This window comes from Balaenoptera borealis (assembly GCF_965194805.1).
Source record: "Balaenoptera borealis genome assembly, chromosome: X".
In the NCBI taxonomy this organism is placed as follows: domain Eukaryota; kingdom Metazoa; phylum Chordata; class Mammalia; order Artiodactyla; family Balaenopteridae; genus Balaenoptera; species Balaenoptera borealis.
The window spans coordinates 128015718-128040152 of record NC_138881.1 but is presented as its reverse complement, the minus strand read 5'-3'; the positions used below and the strand labels follow the sequence as shown (position 1 = coordinate 128040152).

At 51.1% G+C, this 24435-nt stretch overlaps 1 protein-coding gene across 9 annotated transcripts in view; it reads left to right on the top strand.

Annotated features, from left to right (window-relative positions):
* MECP2 (methyl-CpG binding protein 2) overlaps window positions 1-24435 on the top strand; it is a 61078-nt gene that overhangs the window by 24994 nt on the left and 11649 nt on the right. For 2 of the 9 annotated variants that reach the window (XM_082376381.1, XM_082376379.1), the window contains exons 2-3: window positions 5539-5841; window positions 14581-15390. The exons of 3 other annotated variants lie outside the window; for them this stretch is intronic. In XM_082376381.1, coding sequence (XP_082232507.1) covers window positions 15302-15390 — 89 coding nt within the window. In that variant the 5' untranslated portion in view covers window positions 5539-5841; window positions 14581-15301. Of the gene's footprint in view, window positions 1-5538; window positions 5842-13978; window positions 14116-14580; window positions 15391-24435 lie in introns of those variants that run through there. 4 more of the 9 variants (XM_082376383.1, XM_082376380.1, XM_082376382.1 and 1 more) reach the window with 3 other exon arrangements.

Here is a 24435-nt window from a genome sequence, read left to right as displayed (position 1 = left end):
CCCCGCAGCTGAATGTGGCCCCCTGGTTGCTCCCATTTCGAGTTCACGTCCACTCACTTCAGGAGCATTTCACGCTGCCTGTCGTACTGCAATTCCCCAGTCTCTTCTGGCTTCTCCCACCCTCCTCACCAGCTGTGACACCATCTCGAAGCTGATACCTCATTTCCCGGTTCCTGGAGAGCAGGGAAGCAATCCGAGGAGAACGTCCCCAGGCCCAGCATCACCTCAGCGGCCTCTGCCCTTGCTCCCCACTCCCTCCTCCTCTCCTGGGCCCCTCTCCCCCGTCAGAGAAGGCTCCTTGAGTGCCGCTGCCTCTCCCACCTGGAAGGGAGCTGCTCTGCTTCTCTTTATTGGCAGGACTGTTCTTTGTGTCTCCATGTGCTCTCTTGGGCCCTTTCCAACTGGTCCTTTGCTGACACGGATGATGACCTTTATGTTTTAAAATCTGGGGGCCACTTGTCACTTCTCCTCTACCCCAGCCTTTCAGCGTCAGTGACCCCGGTATCCACGTGAGTCAGTCCCTCCCCTGCCTTGAGGCTGTGCACCTGCTCAGCTGGTCCTACCCTGACTGCCCTGTGTTTTCCAAACCGTAGCTTTGGTCCCTTTCTAGTAGAAAAGGTGATTGACTGTTTATCTTAACTGTCTGTCGTCCCTGCTGGGGCAGAACTCTACGGGGTGGGGTTGTTCGCCGTGTTCATGGAGGTGGCTTGGACACCTGGGATGGTGTCTGGTGTCCCTGGGTCCTGAGAGGTCCTGGCTGAGCGTGTGCCAGGTCTGCCTCTGCGCCCCACGCGCTGTCGGGGGGCCTTGGGCTCAGACTTCTCTCCACCCTCGCTCCCGAGGGGATCTTTCCCGGCCTCAAGGCTCTCTCTTCCACCTGCGAGCCACTGGCTATCAACTTCATGTCTTCAGGGTGACTGGGCCCCCTGAAGCGCAGACCCGCGCACCCAGCACCGACTTGAGCTCTCTGCTCAGCTTCCAACAGGCTTCTCCAGCTGTACCTGTTCAAGCCTGAGCTCCCAATCCCTCACGCCTGGCCTTTCCCTGGCCTTCCCTTCCCAGTAAACAGCAACTCCACCTTCCTGCTCCTCAGCTCGGAAAGCCGGTGCTAGTGCCCCGTGGTGCTCGCTGTCATACCACCTCCTGCTCCATGAACGCCGCTCATTCCCGCTGGCAGGTCTCCCCAGCTCCACTCTTCCAGCCTGCTCTGACCTCCCGCCTCCCTCTGCCCTTGACCTCGGCCTTGTCTCTGTTAAGCCCTGCAGCATGTGGACTCTCCTCTCAGAGTCAAAGCCAGAGTCTTCACAGTGGCCTGCAAGGCCCAATCTGGGATCCCCTCTCCTGCCCCTCATCCACTGTGGCCTCCCCGGGCCCTCCAGGTACACCCCTGCCTCAGACCTCCGCCCCTGCTCTTCCCTCTGTTGGGAACATTCTTCCCCCAGGAATCGCCCGGCTCCCTTTTTTGGTCTCCTTCAAGTCGGCTCAAGTGTCACCTTCCCAGTGTCACCTTCCCTGAAGATGGATGCCACCCTCCCACTTTCCCCTGCCTCGCCTAGCCCTTGTCATCACCTGTTGTATGCTGTTTTGCTTGGTGGTTTTACTTGTGCTCGCACGCGCTCTCTACCACGCCCTCCTCTCTCCCTCTTCCTCCCACTAGAATCTAAGCCCCTGGAGGGCAGAGGAGTTGTTTTTGCCTCTCCCCTGCTGTATCTCCAGTGCCTGGAATCGTGCATACTTACTGGGTGGACAGACGGATGAATTCTGCAGTGGGACCTTGCCCTAAGATTTTGTCTTATTCTAAGAGGAGCAGAATGGAGTGCAGCCTGCTCTGCTGTTCACTCGTTAGCTTCTCTGTGGCCAAGAGGAGCGATATTCTTTATGCTTTAATCAAGTCTGCAGTCTGGAGCAGAAGGTACCCGCAAAGGGCGAATGTGTGGACTTAGAGTTTGAGGTACTTTTGGGGGATTTGCAGTTGTCCAAAAACATGGCATAAATTGATGAAAGCCTAAATAGCACCTACCCTAGTCCCCCCCACCACCTTTTTCTTTTTTGGTCATGCCGTGTGGCTTGCGGGATCTTAGTTCCCCGACCAGAGATTGAACCCAGGCCCATGGCAGTGAAAGCGCTGAGTCCTAACCACTGGACTGCCAGGGAATTCCCAGCCCCCCACTTTTTAAATATAAAGGCATAACTTGTTTTATTGTGCTTCACAGATAGTACATTTTTTACAAATTGAAGGTTTGTGCAGCCGTGCGTTCTGCAAGCCTGTTGGTGCTGTTTTTCCAACAGCATTTGCTCACTTTGTGTCTCTCTGTTATATTTTGGTAATTCTCGCAATATTTCAGGCCTTTTCATTATTATTATATCTGTTGTGGTGATCTGTGATCAGTGATCTTTGATGTTACTATTGCAAAAAGGTTACAACTCGCTGAAGGCTCAGATGATGGTTAGCATTTTTTCGCAATAAAGTATTTTTAATTAAGGGCTATACATTTTTTTAGGCATAGTGCTATTGTACACTTAATGGACTACAGTGTAGTGTAAACATAACTTTTATATGCACTGGGAAACCAGAAGAACTTGTGTGACTCGCTTTATTGTGGTATTTGCTTTTTTGTGGTGGTCTAGAACTGAACTCACAGTATCTATGAGGTATGTCTGTACATCCTTTATGAGTGTTTAATTTAACAGCACGATTTCCCAATGCAGCTTTGCAGAACAGGAGAAATGAATTTTAAAGGCTGTCAGGTGCCTTTGCTATCTGTGGCTTCGTATTTGTGTAACAGTATTTGTGTTTTGCCAACAGACGTGCAGCTTAAAGTACTCATGAGAATGGCCTTTGAAGAGGTGTTTACTGCCCACCCCAGCTCCTGGGCCTGGGGGCCTGACCACTGCTCCCTTGGGCCCTTAGCGACCCCTACAGACATCTGGTGCAGGCCCTGTAGCCAGGAGGGACAACCGTTTCTGGCATGTTGCTTTTCCCCAGTGGGTTATGAGCTTCTGGAGCAGAGACCCCACGTGAGTCCTTGGGGCCTTCCCCTGCATAGTACAGCGCCCGGCATGAGCAACCGATGGTGTCCCTCCGGGTCTCCTGGAAGCCATAAGGGGCAGCGTTTCTGGCTCACCATGCAGCCTCTGGGCACACGTGTGTGCACGTGCCCGCTACCTGGACCTGGTTTCCCGGCTCACTCCACGGGCTTCAGCCACTCCTTTCCCTGCCTGATGGCTCTGGCTAATTGAACTTTCTCAGTCTCAGCAATTCAAACACTGTTTTGTTTTTGTTCTGATTGGGTTATGACACCCACTACTATGAAGGAAAGAAAAGGAATCTGGTGTTGTAGGAGGTGGTATGTTGTGTCAGTAATTGTTTTATCTGTACGCTTTTTATATTTTTGCAACGAGTTTTCTTTGAATAAATAATTCTGAGAGCTTATCACATAGAAGGCATATGTGTTGTCCTCAGTACATTCTGAATTATCTGGATTTATTTTTGTCTCTTGAATTCACTTATACACAATTCAAAGGCTGCATTTTTAGCCAACAGAAATAGGAAGAAAGAAGCTCAGAATTTATGTCGTTTTTCAGTAGCTTGAGTTATAGTGATTGTGATAACTTGGTGAAAAAAGCTGTGTATCAAGTAAACTTCACATATGGTTTATCATGAATATTTTTTTTTTTGATTTCTAAGTACCTTGATACCTTTTTGTGTTAAAAGAATCCCCTACTCTGTGGATCTTGGGTTTGAAGCAGGTGGATCCTAGCTTCTACTTAAGAAAGCCTAAAGATGGGGTTGGAGGCTTGTGGTGTCCTCTTGTGTGCCCTGACGTCTGGGGGCAGGCTGTGCATGGCTGTAAGTATCTGGGATCCAGGGCCCCTCAGTCTTTTTCCCCCATCACCCTGAGCAGGTGACTTCCATCCTCAAGGTTGCCTGTGGTCACAAGATGGCAGTTGCAGCTCTAGCCGTTGCATCTTGCTCTCCAGGGAGGGAGAAGGAGGGCACGGGGGAAGGGGAAAAGGGCACTTGTTGGCACACCCTCCAGTCCCATTCAGTAATTTCCATTTCCCTCTCCGTGTCCATCATTTTTTTTTTTCTGAGGAACAAACAGCAGCTACAATAGCGATCATTAATTTCTTACTCACGGGTCTGGGTCAGCTGCAAGATGGGGTTCAGATCTGTTCTCAAGCCTGTCGTTCCAGGACCCAGGAGGGAGAAGCAACTGTCAGGGATGGTCTCTTCTTAGGCGGATGTCAGGAGCCCAAGAGGAGTGAGCAGACACACAGAGGCCTTTGAAAGTCTCTTCCTCCTCAGTTCCATCAGTGAAGCCAGATGCGTGAGCAAGTGCAGAGCCAGTGGGCGGGGAGGTGTGCTGAGCGCAAGGTTCTGTTAGGAAGGCAGACAGAGGACCTGGGTGTTGGGGGGCAGCTGGTGGTGCCTGCCGTGGGGGACCGATATTCCTGCCGCTTGGTCTCCAGAAGCTAGGGGGTGGCCATGAGACCCAGGCTTGGCCAAACTCATTCTCCCTTCAGGGACTTGGGCTCTTTTTTTTTTTTTTTTTTGGATCTTAGTTTCATGACCGGGGATTGAACTCGGGCCCTCGGCAATGAAAGCCTGGAGTCCTAACCATTGGACCGCCAGGGAATTCCCCGACTTTGACTCTTGAAAGACAGGTAAGTCATGGTAGTGGCACGTGCAGCAGGAAGCCAGCATCAGTGGCTAATGTCTGAAGTTGCTGGTGGTGCTGCCCAGGGTGGGTGTCCTAAGCACACGGCCCCTTTAGTGCAACCTTGGCTGCATTTTCAGTCATGCAGCTGCTTTTCTGGGCTTAGTTTTCTAGTCTTCTCTTCATTTCCACATGCTGCCGCAGAACTCCTTTGTGACCGGGGTCAGCTAGAGTTGTTTTCTGTTGCTTACAGCCAGGACCTTGACGCTTTCACAGTTTTATCTTGAGTAGAGTGGATGAACATAGGCTTTTTGAGCCAGGTTCCTTTAGGATTAAATCCCGGCTTGTTCACCTACTAGCTTTCAGGTCACTTTTTCCTCCTTGAGCCTCAGTGTTGCCTTCATTTAAACGTTGCTTTTGTGTGTTGCTGAGCATTCAGTGAGATTGTATGTAAAGCGATGATAGTGAAAGTATTGGGAACATATCCTAGTCTGAGGTTTTTGCTGGGCGGTATATCACCTGGGCAGTGGGTTAGCAACCTAGGAGTACTGTTAGCAGCTCAAAGGGCCCTGCTGGGCAGGGGATGAGAAGGGGCAGGAAGCGTTCCTGGGGCCCACTCTGAGCAGCGCTCTCGGCAGGCCCTGGCCTCCGGCAGAGCGCAGTGGTGCTTGACAACCAGAGGCTGTTTGCTGAAAGGAGGAATGCTGCGGTGCAATTTCTTGGGATCTGGGCGAGTCTAAAGTGTTTGGAGAAAATAGTTAAGCTACAGATCACCATCCAACAAATCATCCTAGGGTTAATGCCTGCCACTGGGCAGTGGGAACAAGATCGTTGTGAGTGCACTGGGGCAGATTTTTAAATTTCCTTTTTATTCTAGACTTGAATGCAGCAGTTCTTATTGCTAACTTACTACCAGTCACCACTAATGAACAAAGAACATGAACAGGAAATTCATAAAGAAGAGATACAGGTGGCCAATGAAGATAGGAAAAGAGTTCTGCCTCAGTGATAATCAAAGAGACACACATGGAAACAAAGAAGATGGCATTTTCACCTACCAAATTTGTAAAGATTAAAAGGACAAATAGAAAGAAAAGACCTAGTGCCAGCAAATGTTGGGATCGGCTCCTGCTGCATAGTTCGAGCCCCACGTCCTGGGCTGGCCTGCACGCGCCGTCAGGTGAGGCCTTTCCTCGTCTCTGGGTGCATTTGGATCCGCTATTGAGCAGGTGGCCCATGCACATGGTTCACAACTCAGAAAGTGCGAGCTCTAGAGTGCTGCTTGGTCTCTCAGCGTCCCTGCAGCCACCCGGGCCCCTCTGCATGGGGACAGCTGCCTCCAGGGGCTTGTATGTGTCCTTTGAGGTGTTCTGTGCACATACACGCACTTCGAAGCCTATTTTTATTTCCCTGCACCTGCTCAGGTCAGTGTGGCTAAGGTATATTTTTGTCCATTTCATCTGTGTTACTAAGTTTACTAGCAAGAAGCCATGCTTACCTTTTTATAAACCTTTGCAACATCCGTATTTGTCTCCTTTTTCATTCTAGTGCTGTTACTTTTTCCTTCTCCCTTTTTTCCCTGTCTTAGTAAAAATTGTTTGGGTTTTACTAGTCTTTCAGAGAGTGAACTTGTGGGCATTATTGTCCTGTATTACTGTATGTCTGCTTTCCAGTTCATTAAGTTATGTAAAATTTTATCTTTATTATATCTTCTACTTTCTTGGAGTACATTCTCTGGTTTTCTTCTTCTCACTTCTTAAATTCTAAACTTAGCTCATTGGTTTTCAACCTTCTTTTCAAACATAAGCATTTAAAGCTGATCCTCAGACGATTTCTGCTGCATCGAGCAAGTTTCAATGTGTCGCATCTCCACTTAAAGTCAGCTCAAAGGGTTTTTTAAAAATTTCCTCTGTGATTCCTCTTTGACCCACAAATTATTTAGAAATGTGTTTTTTAAATTTCCAAGTACATGGCTTTGTGTTTTTTTTTTTCCTAGTTACTATTTTTTAAAATAAGGTTTTAGCTAAATGGCACCATGCTCTAAGACTGTGGTCTGTGGGCCATCCGCCTCACAGCTTGTGGAGCAGTGCGGGACCACCCGGACGAGCATGGGCTGTCGGTGGGGTGCAGGAGCCAGAGGAAGCTCGTCTCCTTCATCTCATCCCTGGGATTATGAAAGCATCCTCTCTTCCTACTGTTGTTCTGTCTACTTGAGTTCCTCGCTACTGGGGAGCATGTGTCACAAACTCCAGTTTCTCCAGGGGCTTTGTTAATTTTGGCTTTATTATTTATTTTGAGGCCAGGTTTTCAGTTTTAGAAACCGTTTTGTCTTCCTGGTGAATCAAACCCTTCAGCATTATGAAGTGACCCTCTTTGTAATTAGTCGTGCTTTTGCCTTGAATGTTGCTTCCTCTGATAGTAATGGTGCTGCACCACCTGTGTTTTTGGTCAGCACTGCCACTTTTAATTTTCCTCCTTTCTCTGTGTTTATGGATTAGATGTAGCTCTTGAAAATGGCAAATAGCTGGATTAAAAAAAATCCATTCTGTCTGTCATATTTGTTAACATCTGTTTAATTACTGATGCATTTAGATTTGTCTGTACCATTTTATTTTGTGCATTCTATTTTTTCCACATTTTCTGTTCTTTATTTTTTTCTCCTTTCTTGCCTTCTCCTGGATTGAGTTGTTTTTTTAATCGTGGTAAGATACACATAACATAAAATTTACCATCTTAACCATTTTTAAGTGTACACTTCAGTGGCACTAAATACATTCAAACTGTTGTACTACCATCTCTTGGAATGAGTTTTAATTGTTGTCATGCAGTATATGTAGTGCCATACCCTGCTTTTTCATTTACCATTTCACAATAGAACATAAGCATCCCCGTTGTTACGGACTAAAGTGTTTGTGTGTCTCCCCGCCCCCCCCCCCACGCAAATTCACATGTTGATGCCCTAACCCCAAATGTGAGGATGTTTGGAGATGGGGCCTTTGGGAGGTAATTAGGATTAGATGAGGTTGTGAGGCTGGAGCCCAATGGGATCAGTGTCTTTATAAGAAGAGACACCAAAGATCTCACTCCCTGCCATGTGCCATATGAGGACACAGTGAGAAAGCAGCCGTCTGCAAGCCAGGAAGAGGGCTCTCACCAAGGAATCTGTCGGCACCTTGACCTTGGACTTAGTGCATCCAGAACTGTGAGCAGTAAATTTCTGTTGTTTAAGCTACTCAGTCTGTTCTATTTCGTTATGGCAGCCCGAGCTAAGACACCCATGTTAAGAAAACAGTGAACATCCTTTTAAAGCTAACTTAAATTCCATCACAAATTTAGTGTATCTTCTGTCTTGGCCTTCTATTGGCTCCCTACCCCTTACCTCTGGATGCTTCGCATCTTCTCTGTGCCAAGCTTTCCAAAAGAGTAGTTTATGTTTGTGATCTCCACGTCCCCGTTGGTCAGCTCCTGGGATCACCTCTCCACTCAGTCCTTCCCCCCCCACCCACCCCCTACACACTCACTCACTCACTCACTCACTCACTCGTGCGGTGGTTCCGGACCAGCTGCTGTCTGCCTGCCTGATCAGGATCCGCTCATGGAATCCGCAGCAGCCCGCACAGGGCAGGCTGGTCCTTACCCATACTCTGCAAGTGAGAACTTACCAGACTCAGCATTTATCTTAGTAGCCTCTCCATGGCGTCTGGAAATATTGATTTCCTTCTTGCAGCTCTTCACTGACAGAAAGGGGAGTTAAACCAGGTCATGTCCTTTGGCCCTCGTCTCTTCATCCCCTCCCGCTACACTGGGCTTTGCGGCCTTCTCTCCCAGTATTCCCAGATGATGATGAAGTTGTCTGTTGCCGCATGTGCCCCCTGCTAGGGTGAAGCCACTGAGGCCGGTGACTGCCTCTGCTTGCCCACCACAGCCTCCCCTTGGCATCTCTGGTGTGGCACTCGTTACTCTTCTTGTTCGGTGAGTGACGTTTGTAGGTCTGTCAGAGGTCTGGGAGGAAGGCAGTTAGCAGCAAGGGGTGTGGCTCTTTGTAAATTACCCCCCAAGCTAAGACATTTCAGTAGATTTTTATGCATTCTCAGATTTACAAAGTAAGTCCGCCTCAACCTACAGGTGGCACGTGAAACACTAGAATCAGAAACAGCTCAGCTAGGCTCAAGTGCCCCGGAACTTTTGTCCCACCAAGGGACCGTTAGTTTCAGGGATGTGCTTCTCTCAGCCGCCTCGACTTGATTGTGCATCCTGGGAGTGCACAGAAGCCAAGTCAAAGCTCGTCTGTGGAAAATGATCTGAAGTTGAATTAGGTGTTACCAACCCACACACTCTGTTAGCTCCAGGAAGCTCTAATTTTCCAGAAGAGGGTCCCGTGGACCCTAGAGGTGTTTTCAGAGATCTAAAGTTAGCCAAGCAGGTTCTTCTCCACCCGGGTGCTGTCCCGTCCCCCACAGGTGAATCTTGGGGTTTCAGCTGACATCCCATTAGGTGGCGACAGAGAGCACTGAAAAGGAGTATGAAGGCACTAGAACTTGTTTTCCCTTCTGTGAGAGAAAGGCTCACACTAGTCAGGTTTTACCATGTAAGGCACTTAAAGGGCTTTGCCCTTTTTCTTCCTCCCATTCTCCTCAACCCACTGCCTGCCCTACCACCCTCCCGCCGCCCCCAGAGAAGGTGGATAGATCAGAAGGCCAAACAGCCAGAGCCCGTGTCCTCTGGTCTCTGTCATGGTGGATAGCAGCACCGGTCACACAGGCTGGGAACCCGAGTGTCACCAGCCCTGCCCTTTATTTCTCCCACCTCTTGTCTTCTGCCCTCCTCCCGCCACCAGCCTGATGCAAGCCTTCCAGCTCTCCTCCACGTTTCTCCCTGCCACGCAGTCCCTAGTGTCATATCTCACTCTCCTGCTGTAAACCTGAGAGTGGGGCCTCTGTCCTCCAGTGGCGTCAAGGCCCCTCACACGACTCCTGACTCTTCCGCTATCACTCCTTTTCTCATCCGTGTGCCCCTCAGCCACGTAGGACTGAGCTCATACTCCTGGCCTTTGTCCGGGTCCCCATGCTGCATTTCCTCCTCCTCCTGGTTCTTGAAGACTCGCCTCGGGTATCCCTTCCTGCAGAGAGTCCTTCCTAGGCCCCCAGGCCGCATCTGGGTCAGATCTCTCCTCTCGAGCTCTGGCTCCCTGCAGGTACCTCACAACCAGAGGGCGGCCTGTTGACTGTCCCAGCCCACACACCCCGAGCAGGAGCATGTCCTCCGTGTTCATGATCCACGCTGTGATAAAAAGCACGCTGTGATGCTCAGGCCCCTCAACTCTCCATCATGAGCTTGCCACCCTGGACAGCCCCCCTCCGCTGAGGACTTGGTGCCAGGCCCACAGTCTTTGTCTCTCTGTTCCTGACCATTCTATCCCACAGGTGGCTTAAGCATGCTCATAGAGGGCCCTCCTAGTGCTTGGCCCCCAACTTTTGATCACCTCTGTTCCAGTGACCTCAGCCACCTACTGCCAAGGTCACAGCCTGGACTTTGTCATCACTGGAAACTGCTCCACCCCTGGAGCTCTTAGCAGACAGCTCCACTGGTGACAGAGGCTTCCTGTTTTCCTAGCTCCCCAGGAATCTGTCAGTTTTCCCTCCTCTCGTGAATCATACCCATCACTATACAAACGTGTTTTCGGATTTCCCATCTTTACCAAGTGCTCCCCCCTCAGCTCCTGCCCAGTTCTCTGTTCCCTCTTTGGCCAAGCTTTTCAAGACTTGGCTACTCAGTATTCCCCCTCCTCACCTCCCACTTCTGCTCAGGCCCTAATGGATTTGCGTTGCCCAGGCCAGTGGTGATTCCTCCCCTTGACAGGCTTGTTCCCTCCTGGAATCCCCTTCCTTGTGTCTCTTCGGGGACCCCCACCAGCACCCTCTCCTGGCGCAGCATCACTGGCTTAGTTGGTTTTATTTTCTTCGGCCACCTTCACATCTGAGCCCCCTTCTTTGTTTGAGGGAACTCTTACCCCATCCTATGAGTTTGCTGAGAGACCAAGTGACCTCTGACTGTAGTCGCTGAAAATGCCATACGCTTCTTTTCATAATTTCCCTTTCAGCTGGTACAGGGGTTGGTAAACTACATGCCAAGGCCAAATCTGGCCCACTGCCTGTTTCTGTAAATAAAGTTTTATTGCAGTCCAGCCCCACTCCTTCCTTTATGCATTGCCTGAAGCTACCTTCCCACTTCACTGGCAAGTTGAGTGGTTGTGACAGAGACGGTGAGGCCTGCAAAGCAGAAAAAAAATGCTTACTATCTGGCCCTTTACGGAAGAAAATGGCCTAAGCCCTCCAAGGGGGTATGGCCCTGTGCCTCGGGCTCTCACGTCAGACCCACCCTCTCCAAGGGAGCAGGACCAGCTCCCACAGTGGCTGCTGTGTTGGCGGCCAGTGCTGCCCCCTGCAGGGTGGCAGAGGCAGTGCTGGCTGCCCTGCACCCGCCTGGCAGCAGGGTTTGGAATATTGTTCTTGGCTGACTAGGTTCAAACCTGTCTCTCCAACCCTCTGGCCACCTAATAGCCTTTTATTCCCCCCAGTTTTTGTTATTTGGGTAAAATACACGTGAAAAAATTTACCATTTCAACCATTTTTAAGTGTACAGTTCCATGGTATGAAGTATATTTATACTGTGCAGACATCACCACCACCTTCCATCTTCCAGTAGCTGTTTAATCAAGTCCTTGTCTGTGTAAATCAGCTAGAGTTGGTCTCTGTTGCTTGCCACCAATAATCTGGACAGATAACACCTGATCGTCTTTCTAATACCTCACTCCTCGTTGTCTGTCTCCTTTGCTGACTCTTTCTCCTTGTCACAACTCCAGATAACGGGAGGAAAGTTGTCCACACTCAAACATCTGAGGTGCCCTCACTTGCTCACCTGGCTCTTCAGACCTCTGCGCCAATGACTACCAGATCTCTGTCTCCAGCCTAGACCTGTAGAAGGCATAAATGCCTCAACATCGAACACATAAAATATGGAAGTCAGAATCCTTGATCTCCTGCGCTCCCCCTGCCCCCAGCACACACATGCCCTCCACTGATGGCACCTAGAGCAGCCACCGCATCGCCTGCTTAGACTCTGCAGTAGCCCCACACAGCAGGCAAGGAGGTCACTGTGTGGGTCCCCAGCCAGAAGTGCAGTCCGCAGGCAGCCTCCAGCTGCTGGCTCCTTTGGGCTTGGCCTTGGGCTTGGCCTCAGCTGTGAGCACTTCCTCACTCGGTCACGCCAATTCCAGGGCAGTGCCCAGGTGGCTGGATGAGGCAGGGGGTATAAAACCACTGCCCTGCCATCACTGCCCAAGGTGGCCTGGAGCTTTCTTGAGCCTGCATTGCAATTCAGCTTCTTCCCCTGCCCAGATCTGCTTCCTCTCCGTTCCGTTCACGGGTGTCAATCCCTAATAAACGTTCAGTACCCCAAATCGTGAGTCCACCCTGCAGCACCTTGCGTCTCCCTGCCCCCTCGTCCCCCCTCACACTGTATTTTCCATTAAGAGTGAACTTTTTCAGACTCTTCATCTGATCATGTCACTCCGCAGAGAAAAACCCTCTGAGGGCCTCTCATCCCTCACAGAGTAAAATCTAAAGTCTGTTTCCTGGTAGCAGGGCCGGCTCCCTGGACATGCAGCCTATATAAGGCCCAGGGCTTAGAAGAGCCACACTTGGTTTACTGCTCTACTGCGGCCATCTCACAATTCTCCATTTTTGAGTAAGAGGCCCTGCAATTTCATTTTATACTGGGCCCTGCAAATTACGTAGCCAGGCCTGCCTCATTTTGAGCTCATTTTCTGCGCCTTGCTCACTTGGCTCCAGCCCATCATTCTTGCTTTTCCTGGAACATGCCAGATTGTTCCTGGGGTCGGGGCCTTGGCTCTTGCTGGTCCTTAGTCCTTAACGCCTGGGCCCCTCTTTACATGATCCCTTGGGGCGCTTGAAGAATTCTTTATCCTTGAAATGGAGGAGGTTGACCACGGTCCCTCTCGCTGGTGCGTGGTGTTTGTTTATCACATTTTCCTGGGAACATGGTGTGTTCTTTCAGGCTGCAAATGCAGCTCCTCTTCGTTTCAGGTTAGTCTTCTTATATCTTTGATGGCATCTATGTGCCATTTTGGGTTCCCTACTACAGGGACACGAATTATCCTTATGTTGGATTGTCTTTGTCTCTCTTCCAGTGCTATTAGCTTCACTCTAATTGCTGTAGGTTTTATCTTTTTCATCTGCATACACTGTTTGTCTAGTTTGATTTTCAGCTACGTATATTCTGTTTCTGGCTGTTCTTGAATGTATTTATTAGTTCCGTAATGATGTGTTTTGGTCTGCAGTTTGTTTCCCTAGGTTGGGAATTTGCCCTTTCATCTTACTGTGTTTTATCTTCTCATCTTTGAACTATTATTGAGAACATGTTCTTATAAAGTTGTGAGGAATTTCCTTCTCTTCCTTTTGTGCATTCTCTTCTTGGTGGGATTTTGCCTTTCCTGAGCCATCCCCCTCCCTTTTTTTTTTTTTTTTTTTTTTTTTGCTTTTGGCCATGTTTCTAGAGTTACCGTGTTGTTTCTTGTCAACTTGGCGCAGGCTTAGACGGCTCCGTCCAGTCGTTCTGTTTGCTTTGGTGCCGCAGGGGAGTTCTGGCGCTCTCCTCCCAGTCTTCTGGCATCCTCTCTCACTGCTTTCCCCTCTGGGCTGTCATGAGCTCGTTCTCTTGTGGGCAGAGACAAGCTGCACACGTGGGGGAGCTGCAGTCAGGGGGACTCTTCGGCAGCATCTGGAGTCTTCTCTCTAGCCTAGGAATTGTGTTAATTGTCTTACGCCAGGGTTCAGTCTAGCCGCTTGAAGGACATGTATGCCATTCCTGTAAGGGATGTGGGAAGGGGCCACCCCAGGTTTCCAGTGGTCCCCGTCCCCTGGCCTGGCTCGCTGGGTGCTTTACCTGTTTCTCCTGCATCTCCCGGTTGCAGCTTCTGTAGTTCCTGGGCCTAAAAGGAAAAAGTTACAGACTCCTACCCAGTTGCTTCTTTCCAGCTCAGTGAGGAGAGCTTTCGGGGTGTTGTGGGCTCCCCAGCACGGCTTCCAGGGGTGAGGCAGGAGCTCAGTCTTGCTGCTGCTTTGTTCTCTGGAATCCTTTCTTCGGCTGCCAGGTTTTGAAATGTACTGCGTTCGATTTTATGTCCCTTTCCTTCGTTTGCTGAATTCTGTCCTTCACACTCCTCCTCCCCACGTCTGTGTGTTTCTCATTTTATTAGGCGTTGGGAGAGAGCGGTTCTGTGGGACGTTGTAACCCGCCGTTTGAACCTAACCGTCTAATCCATGTGGAATTGATTCTGTTGTGTGGCGGGAGGATGCAGTGGTCACAAGAAGCACGTCACAGCCCCGCCACCCCTCTGTGCTTTTCTCTGGCTGTTCACAGGCGCTGATTCTAGGTAAATCTCCGCTGGAGAGCCGGTAGTCAATGTTCCCATTGTATTTTCTACCCAGTTAGTATTTGTACACAGGGAAGCCACTCACTGGTTGATACTTGTTACCAGGCATGTTAGTTACTTTTTAGCCGGTCCCCAGAGTTGTTCACGGGATAGAGATTAGTCCCTACTGCTTGCCCGCTGCTGCCCACTGCCCAGCCTGCTGCTGGCCTTGCCGTGTAGGCCTCTAGGCCCTTCCGTCTGCCACCGGCAAACTGCACTTCAGCCAGCCTGGCTTCTGGGTCCCACCGTTGTGACCTTGAAGATTTCCTCGGCCTCTGTTGGTGGGGGGCATCCTGTCACCACCGACCTCCCTGACAGGTCCCTCCTTGGCATCGCTCACGGTGCCTCAGTCATTGGTGGCACCCTCTTGTTTGCCAGCTCTGACAGACACATTTCCCCTTTTTTCTATTTTGTTGGTCATTTCAGTGGCTCCTATGTCATCATCGGGAAGCAAGTCTGTCAGGCATGCAGCTGCGGGGTGACCTACACTAGTGAGAGGCACAGCAATGAAAACAAGGGCATCACCTCAAGTGAGAGGAAAACAGTAATGACAGAAAACTGCAGCAGGAAGGAGCTGTGGGAATCTATTGCTGGGGACCAAAGAGGCAGGCGTGACCTGAGCGCCCGTGCAGACTGGCTGTGGGGACCTGAAGGCTGGATATTTGTCGTGAGGGCACCGGAGGCCAGCTCTGCCCCGTTTGTGAGAAGGGTTGCCGTGAGCACCCTGCGGCGTGGAGGAGACACGATGGAAGAGACGTAGCTAGATGTGGAGGCCGGGGAGCAAATGCTCACGACACAGGCTGTCCAGGGGAAGAGATGAAATCACAAAAACGTCAGTCATAACGACTGGCTTCTTGGTTTTCTCCCATTCTTAACTCATTTGGCCAGCCCCCTCTGCAGTGGCCTGCGTGGGGACAGTTGGTGGTGAAGCCACCCAGCTTGGCTTTAGTCATGGTCCACGACTGTACCAGCTTATCACACCGGGCCCGATCCTTCCCCCACCCGCAGCGGCCCCGCACCGCCTTCCGGAGCGCTCCCCCGGCTCCCGCTCTCTCCCCTTTCACAGCACTCATCCACATCGCTATGATTTCATTATTGACTGTATGCTTTAGAAGATTGTTTGTACCAGGAGAAAGAGAAGAAATGGATGCAGGTAGAAAGCGTGTCTTGTTACCGGAGCAGCCCTGGCCCCAGCACAGCTCGGGCCCGCTACCTAGATTGTCAGCTACCGAATGAGTGAGTAGGTGACATGAAACACCTCCACCCCACTCCCAGTGTCCTTGTTGTGATGACTTCTGTTCAAAGCTTGCCCCTCCCTGTTAGGCATTCCAGAGTGGAAGCAGTTTCTGCCACCCCACTTCACTCCTGTCTAGTTCCAGAACATTTTCATCACCCCCAAAGGAAGCCACGTGGAAAACAGTCTGGAGCTTCCTCAAAAAGTCAAACATGGAGTACCCGTGTGACCCAGCGATTCCACTCTAGGTATAGACCCAGGAGAATTGAAAACATACACCCGTGCAAAAACTTGTACTCAAATATTCACAGCAGCTAAAAGGTAGAAGCAACCCAGATGTCCATCAACAGATGAATGGATAAACAAAGTGTGGTGTGTCTATACAGTGGAATGTCACTCAGCCATAGAAAGGGAAGAAGTTCTGATACATGCTACAGTGTGGAAGAACCTTGAAAACATTATGCTGAGTGAAAGGAGCCTATCACAAAAAGCCATATATTATATGATTCCATTTATATGAAAGGTCCAAACAGGCAGATCCATAGAGACAGAAAAGAGATTAGTGGTTGCCAGGGGCTTGGGAGTAAGGGGGGCTGGGGAAGTACCTGCTTAGTGGGTATAAGATTTCCTCCGGGGGGGGTGACAAAATGTTCTGGAACTAGATAGTGGCGATGGTTGTACAACATTGTGAATGTACTAAGTACTGCTAATGGTAAATTTTATGTCATGCATTTTACCACAATAAAAAAAAAAGATCAAACACCCTCAGAATATTTAGCCAACAACCTTCAACTTGACTAAATGCCTAGTCATTAAACTTCTTGGACTAGGTTCCTTTCTGACTGTCGTGGTTACCGTGTCCTGGGTTTCAGAGATGGCATTCAGGTCAGCGTGGTTCAGTCTAGCATGTGTCACCGTAGGTCCCCACATTCGCCAATTTCTCTCACATGGACAGCAGAGCTACTTGCCTGAGCGTCGTAAAACCTGCCTCTATGATTTAGGGTAATTGGTGAAGTCAGCTGTCATTTTAGTGGGTTCTTATAAAAATTGAGATATAATTCACATACCATGAAATTCACCCATTTGAAGTGTACACTGGCATTTAGTACACTCATAATGTTGTGCAATCATCACCTCTATCTAGTTCCAGAACATTTTCATTACACCCCTTGCCCCCCCCCAAAAAAAATCCCTGTACCCATTAGGAGTCATTCCCTATTACCCACTACCCCCGGACCCTGGCAATGAATAATCTACTTTCAATCTCTGGATTTGCCTATTCTGGACATTTCATATAAATGGAGTCATACAGTGTTTGTCTTTCTGTGTGTGGCTTACTTCACTTAGCATAACATCTTCAATTCAAGGTCCATCCATGCTGTAGCAGGTGTCAGAGTTTCCTTCTTTTTTTTTTTTTTTGCCCCACCACGGGACTTGTGGGCTCTAAGTTCCCCAACCAGGGATTGAACCTGGGCCCTCGGCAGTGAGAGCATGGAGTCCTAACCACTGGACCGCCAGGGAATTCCCGAGTTTCCTTCTTTTTTAAAGCTGAATAACATTCCATTATATGAATGAACCACATTTTTTTTTATAAATTTATTTTTATTTGTTTTTGACTGCGTTGGATCTTTGTTGCTGAGTGCAGGCTTTCTCTAGCTGCGGCGAGCGGGGGCTACTCTTGGTTGCGGTGCGTGGGCTTCTCATTGCGGTGGCTTCTCTTGTTGAGGAGCACAGGCTCTAGGCACGCGGGCTCAGTAGTTGCGGCTCACGGGCTCTAGAGCACAGGCTCAGTAGCTGTGGCTCATGGGCTTAGTTGCTTCGTGGCATGTGGGATCTTCCCGGACCAGGGCTTGAACCCGTGTCCCCTGCATTGGCAGGCGGATTCTTAACCACTGCGCCACCAGGGAAGCCCCGGACCACATTTTGTTTCTGCACTTATGTGTACCTGGACAATTGGGTTGGTTGGTTCTACCTTTTGGCTACTGTGAATTGTGCTGTTACGAACATCAGCGTCCAAGTATCTGTTCGAGTCCTTGTTTTCAGCTCTCTGGGGTCCATACCTAGGAGTGGAATCGCTGGGTCACATGGGAACGCCACATTTAACTTTTTGAGGAACTGCCTGACTGTTCTCCACAGTGGCAGTGTTTTTTCAAACTTACTTCTCTTTCCCATGTGTGGTAGACTCACGCTATCAAGATGAGACTTACCATATGGTGCTGATTGCCTTCATTTGGGGAGGGTTCTACCTTTGGGTGGCAAGAACTGTGTTTTATTTAGCTTTTCAAAACATAGACAGTTTCTTGCATCTTCTAAAAACTGGGGTGTTAAAAAATACACTGAATTCAGAGCTGGTCCGCTAAACTTCAGGTTCCACCATTGAAGCCTTCGAGCTGAACCCCATCCCCTCTTTTGCTCCCCAGAGACCACTGAGACCCTCTTCCAGTGCCAGTTTGATTTCTCTCAGATCTTTAAAGGGGCCAAAGCTGGTGTCTCAAAGCGCTGCTACGTTTATTGATTCGTGCAGAGAAGCCCCCTTGATTCTGAGATTCTGCAGCTCATACTGGAGGATGGAAGCAGCCACTGCCAGGAGGCCACTTCTCTCCTCTGGTCCCTGAGCATTGACCTGGGGAGGTGGCCGCCACCCTGTCCTTCTGGTTTGTGGCTTTGTTGTGGTACTTGGGCTCCTTACGTAGCTCCATGGGGTGGATGACTGGGAATGAAAGGTGCTGAGACACTCCATCTCTGAGATTGGCCTGATGCAAACATGACTGAAATTGGGAAAGGTCAGGATATTGCTGGGGCTCTGGAGGTTTCCTAGAGCTCACTCTGGAGGGGGCAGGATTCAGATTCAAGTGAAGAACACCTTTTAGCTGTGGCTTTCACCTGGCTTTGTGGCCTTTCTTTTGTTTTTTATTCTGGAAGCCTTGGAGATTGAGTAGTCACACCTCAGCTGCAGGTGTCTGGTCAGCTGCACATGTCAGCTGTCGGCTGATTGCACCCCTGGAATGCACAGGAGCCTCAGGTCAAAAGAGTGCCATCAAACCCCTCGGGATACAATGATTTGGCCTGAAATCAAGATTCCTGCAACTCTCATTTTCCTTTGCTAGATCAAAGGAAGGATTTGATCTAATGTTTTCGTTTTAGCAGCAAAATTACCAAATGATGTTTTTTTCACACAAGAGCCTTCTCTCAGTCTTCGTAGATATTTAAGATCTGTGAAGGCCTTCTGCTTCAATGTGATACCTGCATTTCCCCCCCACAGTGCACAGATTAGTTGTTCCATCAATATTAGAAGTCAGGTCCTAGGCAAGGCTGCCTTTGGCAGTGATTTTTTTTTTTTTTTAACACGAAGTACCTCGACACCTTCATTCACACTCAGCGGCTTCACCATACAGAGCATAACGCTGTTGAAAACATTGCAGTTCTTTGAGCCACTACAAGAAGGCACTTCTGCGAGGTTTTCAGCCTTTTCTCTTAATGTATTCATGTAACGTGAAGGCGTTCTCTTTAATTGTTAGGAAGCTTGACCGAAACGGCTCTAAAGTATTCCTGTCCAGCAGCACAGTTTCCGGTTATGTTGCTGTCATCTCCCCCTTTGTGGACACGCTGCCCGCTGCCCCCGCGCCGCTGGCAGTCGCTCCGTCGCGCTCCTGAGCCCTGAAGGATGGCCCTCCCCAGAGCATTCATCCGGGGCAGTTCGGGCACTCGGGGACTTCAGCATCAAGCTCACGTGCAGCCATAGTCACGTCCCCCAGACCCCCCACTGCTGCCTTTTAGCGCCTTCAGACCAGGGAGCCAGTCCAGGACGGCGCGTCGCTCCTATTGTCCTGTCTCTTCAGTCTCCTTTTCTCCTCACGCCGCAGCCCATTTTGAAGAGTCCAGGCCCGCCAGCGTGTAGGCTGGCCCTGTCCTTGGACTCTCCCAGGCTGCTCCTCCCTGGCTCTTCCCCGGCCTCCTCCGCTGAACAGGACCCCTCCCTCCTTCCCTGCCTCTTTAGCCTGCGTATTCCTTACTTTCTGGCCAGCTTGTGAGTACAGGTAAGACTTTTTAAACACTGTCCTCTATAATATCTTCCAGAAGATGTTCGGTCCGGCATTTTTAGTAGTTTCAGCAAGACGAGTCTCTGCAGACCTGTCTGCCTCGTTGCTGGGAGCTGATCTGTGGAAGCCTGGGACCTGTCGTCCCAGCATGACTGTCCTCCGTGTCCCCTCCCTCTCCATCAGTGTAGACGTCACCATCTGCCTTTCTGGGCCCTCAGTGACCACTCCAGCGTCATCTCCTGCCAACCCCGACCCACCAGGGCCCAGGCGTCCAAAGCCATCGTGTACGCACTGACTGAAGCCTATTGCTTTGCGTGCTGAACTAGCCCCTGCTACTTGAAGCTGATGGGCAGGGGAATGGGGCCATCAGAGGAAGCGGAGGTAGCATAACATGTGCACCGAGCAGGGAGACGACAGGAAGGAAGATGCACGGTGTCTGGGGGGTTGAGCGGCGGGGTGGCATATTCAGAATACACTGTGCGGGGAGCAGGGAAGGCCTCTCGGAAGACAAGAGCGAGGGCTGGCCCAGAGCCGCTGTTACACAGAATGCTTGTCCCTCCAGGGAGGGGTGTCACAGTGGTGACAGGGTAGGGCTGTTGCTAGTGCCGCCCGGGCCCACCTGGTCTGGCCTGCCTGGAGCACTCCTTGTTGGCCTGGGGTAAGTACTCCTCAGCCCTAAACACCCAGCTGTGTCTGGGCTTCCTCTGTGCCTGGAACAGAGGAGAGGATCCCTCTTTCTTTGTTGCCTCCCCTCACCCCCACCCCCCGAAACTGGGAGCTCTAGAAGACCGGAGAATGATGCTGGTTCTACCCTGGCCTCCCAGCCCCTAGCAGAGGCTGGCTCAGGGCAAGGGCAGTCGATGAACACACGTCAACTCAGGCATGACCTCAGGCAGTTTCCCTTGTCTGGTTGTACTTGCTTTTCTTTTCAGCTATAACACTGAAGAGTTGAACAGGTGAATACCCCCAACTCTAAAATGTGCGAACTTAAGAACCAGGTGCTCAGTTCTCACGGTCCTCTCAGCAGGTGTGTGTGTGTGCGCACATGCATGCAGAATACACGGTCTGGAGGGCTGTTTGGTTTCTTCCTTTTTTTTTTAAAAATATTTCTTTATTTATTTGGCTGAGCCGGGTCTTAGTTGCAGCACGTGGGATCTTCGTTGCGTCATGCGGGCTTTTTAGTTGCAGTGTGTGGGATCTTTTTAGTTGCAGCATGCGGGATCCTTAGTTGTGGCATGCAGGATCTTTTAGTTGCAGCTTGCATGTGGGATATTAGTTCCCTGACCAGGGATCGAACCCTGGTCCCATGCATTGGGAGCGCAGAGTCTTAGCCACTGGACCACCAGGGAAGTCCCTGTTTGGTTTCTTTGAAAAAGTGTGTTTCAAGAAACCCTATAACCCTCCTGGTGGGGGGCCTTGAGTACTCGCCTAGTACCCCAGCCTGGCCCCCTCCCTCAGGTCACCCTGGCACTGAGCAGGTGGCTGGGCCGAGGGTAAACTCATTTGGATTACCTGTTTTCCATCATTTTTGCCTCCACTCCACACCCAGCAGAATGGCTTCCAGACTTCTTCGTGGGCTTTCATTTGTTTTTAAGCAGAGAAGTAGCAGTCAGAAAATAAAGTACCAAACACGTCTGTGCTCCTCAATGCACAGAATTGAAAATCACCATATACTCACAGTTGCTTCAAGTAATTTCAATTTTTTTTTTTTTTTTGTCTGCATTAGGTCTTCGTTGCTGGGCGCAGGCTTTCTCTAGTTGCGGCAAGTGGGGGCTTCTCTTATTGTGGAGCACGGGCTCTAGGCACGTGGGCTTAGTAGCTGTGGCGCGCAGGCTCAGTAGTTGTGGCTCATGGGCTCTAGAGCGCAGGCTCAGTAGTTGTGGTGCACGGGCTCAGTAGCTCTGCGGCATGTGGGATCTTCCTGGACCAGGGCTCGAACCCGTGTCCCCTGCATTGGCAGGCAGATTCTCAACCACTGCACCACCAGGGAAGTCCCAAGTAATTTCAATTTAAAAGAGCTAGAATAATCACAGAGTTAAAGGCCTTTTTATTCCCATGTTTGGTGCTATTGAAACTTCATTTACTGTATACTTAGGAACAGTTGAAAAGGTAAATTTTATGTTATGTCTGTTTTATCACAATAAAAAATTCTAAAAATCCAAACAGTTCACTAAGGCCAAGTCAGAGTCCGGGCACAGGGGTCTCCCCTCCTTGAGCCTCTTTTGCTTTGTTTACGTTGAAGTGTAGCTGGTTACAGTGCTGTGTTAGCTGCTCCTTCAGCTTCTCGACGCGGGCGTGGCTGTGGCTCCCCCCTGCTGCTGGCCCAGGCCTCCTCGTCCTCAGCTGGTGGCATCACTGTCCTCGCAGGCTTTGGCCATGGTCCTCAGCTCATCCCCGGCCCTCGTCCCCACACCGGCCAGCTCTGCTGCTCCGCCTCCTGGTCACGTCCCCAGTCCTCGCCCTCCTCGCCCTCCTCGCCCTCCTTGCCCTCCTCGCCCTGGACCACATGCCCAGAGCGCCCCGAGAGGCGTCCCACAGGCTCCCTGCTGCCCGCTTAGGTCCCCCACAGGCCATTCTCCACGTGGTAGCCCATCACGCTCAGAATAAAACCTGACACAGCCCCACGTGCCCCCTCGAGGCCTCTCTGCTGCCCAGAACCTTCTTCCCCCATAAGCCCATTGGACCTTCACTTTCTTTATGTCTTTCTCTCTTTCCCCCAACATCACCAAGTGGGTTTTTTCTTAACTATATTCTAATCAGTTCATTCTTTTGGACAGTCACCTGGTCACTGCGTAGCCCAACAGAGGAGCCCTTTCAGCCCACGTCCTTTTGACCCTTCTGTCACCCCTGTGCACTGCCCTGCCTCTCCACCCCACAGGCCACCCCAGAACTGGAGCCCCCACTTTTCCCCAGGCCAGCCTGGTTCCCCTCCACGGGTGCTAGGCATGCTCCCTTCTGTTCCCTTTTGTTTTCATTTTGTTTGTGGTTATGTAAACTTTTACATGATTCAGAAATTGAAATTCTGGTTTGGCACACCCGGCGAGGTCTCGCCTCGCTCCTGTCCTCACCTTGGTCCTGCCTACCCCGTGCCAGGACTGGTTCCCTTCGTTTTTGCCATCTGCTTCCTAAAGTCCCCTTCTTTTCTCCCCCAGAGGGCTGCCTACAGTGTACGGTGTTCCCCTCACAGGAGGTCCTGGGGGTCCCTCACCCACGGTTCGGGCCGCCCGGCTCTCCATGGTGCGCGCGTCGGCGTCTGCCCAGCAGGTCTCTGGCGGCGGCTGTCTGGCTTGGCCACAGTCTTGAGCCGGTGAAAAGAATGCTGTCGCCAGTAACATCGTGCATCTGTTGTTTTGCATTTCTGCGGGTGTCTCTCCAGGGAAGATTTCTAGAAGGGCTGGCCCTAGATGGCATCGGCACCCTTGCTTGTACCTAAGACGCATTCCTGGGGCGTGTGGTTTGTGCTTGACTTCACCATAGTTAAATTATCAGGGGAGTGCAGATGAGGGCTCTGAAGAAGCCAGCCTTTGCCATCAGTGCAGTGTTTTTCTCTGGCTCGGGACTGCCCAGGTTCCCGTGGTGACAGTGGGCTGCGGGCTGCATGAAGCTGCCCAGGGCTCTTTCTCGTCTCCCATCAAGGAGCTAAGCCTGGAGAATTAGAAAGTCAGCTGTGTGCTAGAGCTCACACTCGGGGCTCTAAACTTCTGGAGGCGGAGCCAGGATAGGGAGGAGGTCGGGGCGCGCCCTCCCTACACCCTGTCTCCCCACGCCTGACCTGAGTGTTCCTGGTGCGAACTCGCCATCAGTGACTTAGCCACGTCATTGGAGTCTGGTTGCCAGGGCACGCCGTGGTGCCTTTGTTGCGGTCTCCACGGTTTGGCCAAGAAGGGAAGGCACTTGGGGTGGGCCGACGTGAGGTGGTGGCTGGTGCCGACGTGCGCCGCGCGGGCCCAGGTGGCTCTGGGACTGAGATCTTTTCCCGGATGAGCTGAGCTGCTAGCTGCGGGCTTCTCGGGTGGCTGATTCTGAGCCTCCCTGGCCCGGCCGTGAGAGCAGCATGGCCAGACCCTGATCCCGGGGCCTCACAGTGACCATTGCCGAAGTACACAAGGAGGGGACCTACCGGGCGGGACGGCAGCACGGGGAAGGAACTGTTCTGTCGGCACGAAGGAATGGGGAGGTGCCCGCCCTGGAATGAGGAGCGTCTTCTTCTGCGCCTTTCCGTTCTCCTGCTCTTCCATCACATTGGCCAAGGCCAAGGCCCTGTGTCGTCAAGAGCGTCTGGTGATAAAGGCGCCCCGACCTGGGATTGCTCGTCTTCTCACGCCACAACCCTGGGCAGCAGTGTCTGGTTACCCACATCCACCAGTGTCCTTTGTGACTCTTCTCCCTCTGGGCTGTTGACCCGTTGTTGAGATGAGGAAACCGAGGCACAGGATGTTGTGCTCACTTGCTCAGGTCGTGTTTGGAAATGGCAAAGTCAGCATTTGAGCTCAGGTTGGCTGGCTCCAAATCTGCCTGTTTTTCCGCAGCGCTGTGCTCTGTGCCACCGCCCAAGGGGCACTGTTGGACTCTTCCCGTCAGCAAGTTGTACTGTGCTGTTTTTATTGAGCACACGTTTGAGAAAACCCAAAACACAGAAGCTGTAGTAACAGCCAAGCCAGGCCTTCGTGACGAGGAGCCCCCCTCCATTTTGGTGGGTAGGTCCCTCTCCGGCAGTCGAGGAGGGCCTCTTGTCATCCGTCAGACACGGAGGCCCTCGGGCACAGCTCGTAACACTGAGAAGCCACCTTCTCAGTGCAGGCATGCTAGGAGCGGGACTCAGGGCGACCATGGCGCAGGTAGGGTGCGGTGGGCCATCGCCGTCAGCAGCCCAAGGGCTCTAAAATGATCTGTGAAGGGGAAGGGCATCTGGATCTGGGCGAGCACTGGCAGGGCAGCCCCTCTCCCAGTGCCCTGCCCACGCTGGGGCGCCCGGGGCCTGCTGTGGCTCACTTTTTCTGCAAACCA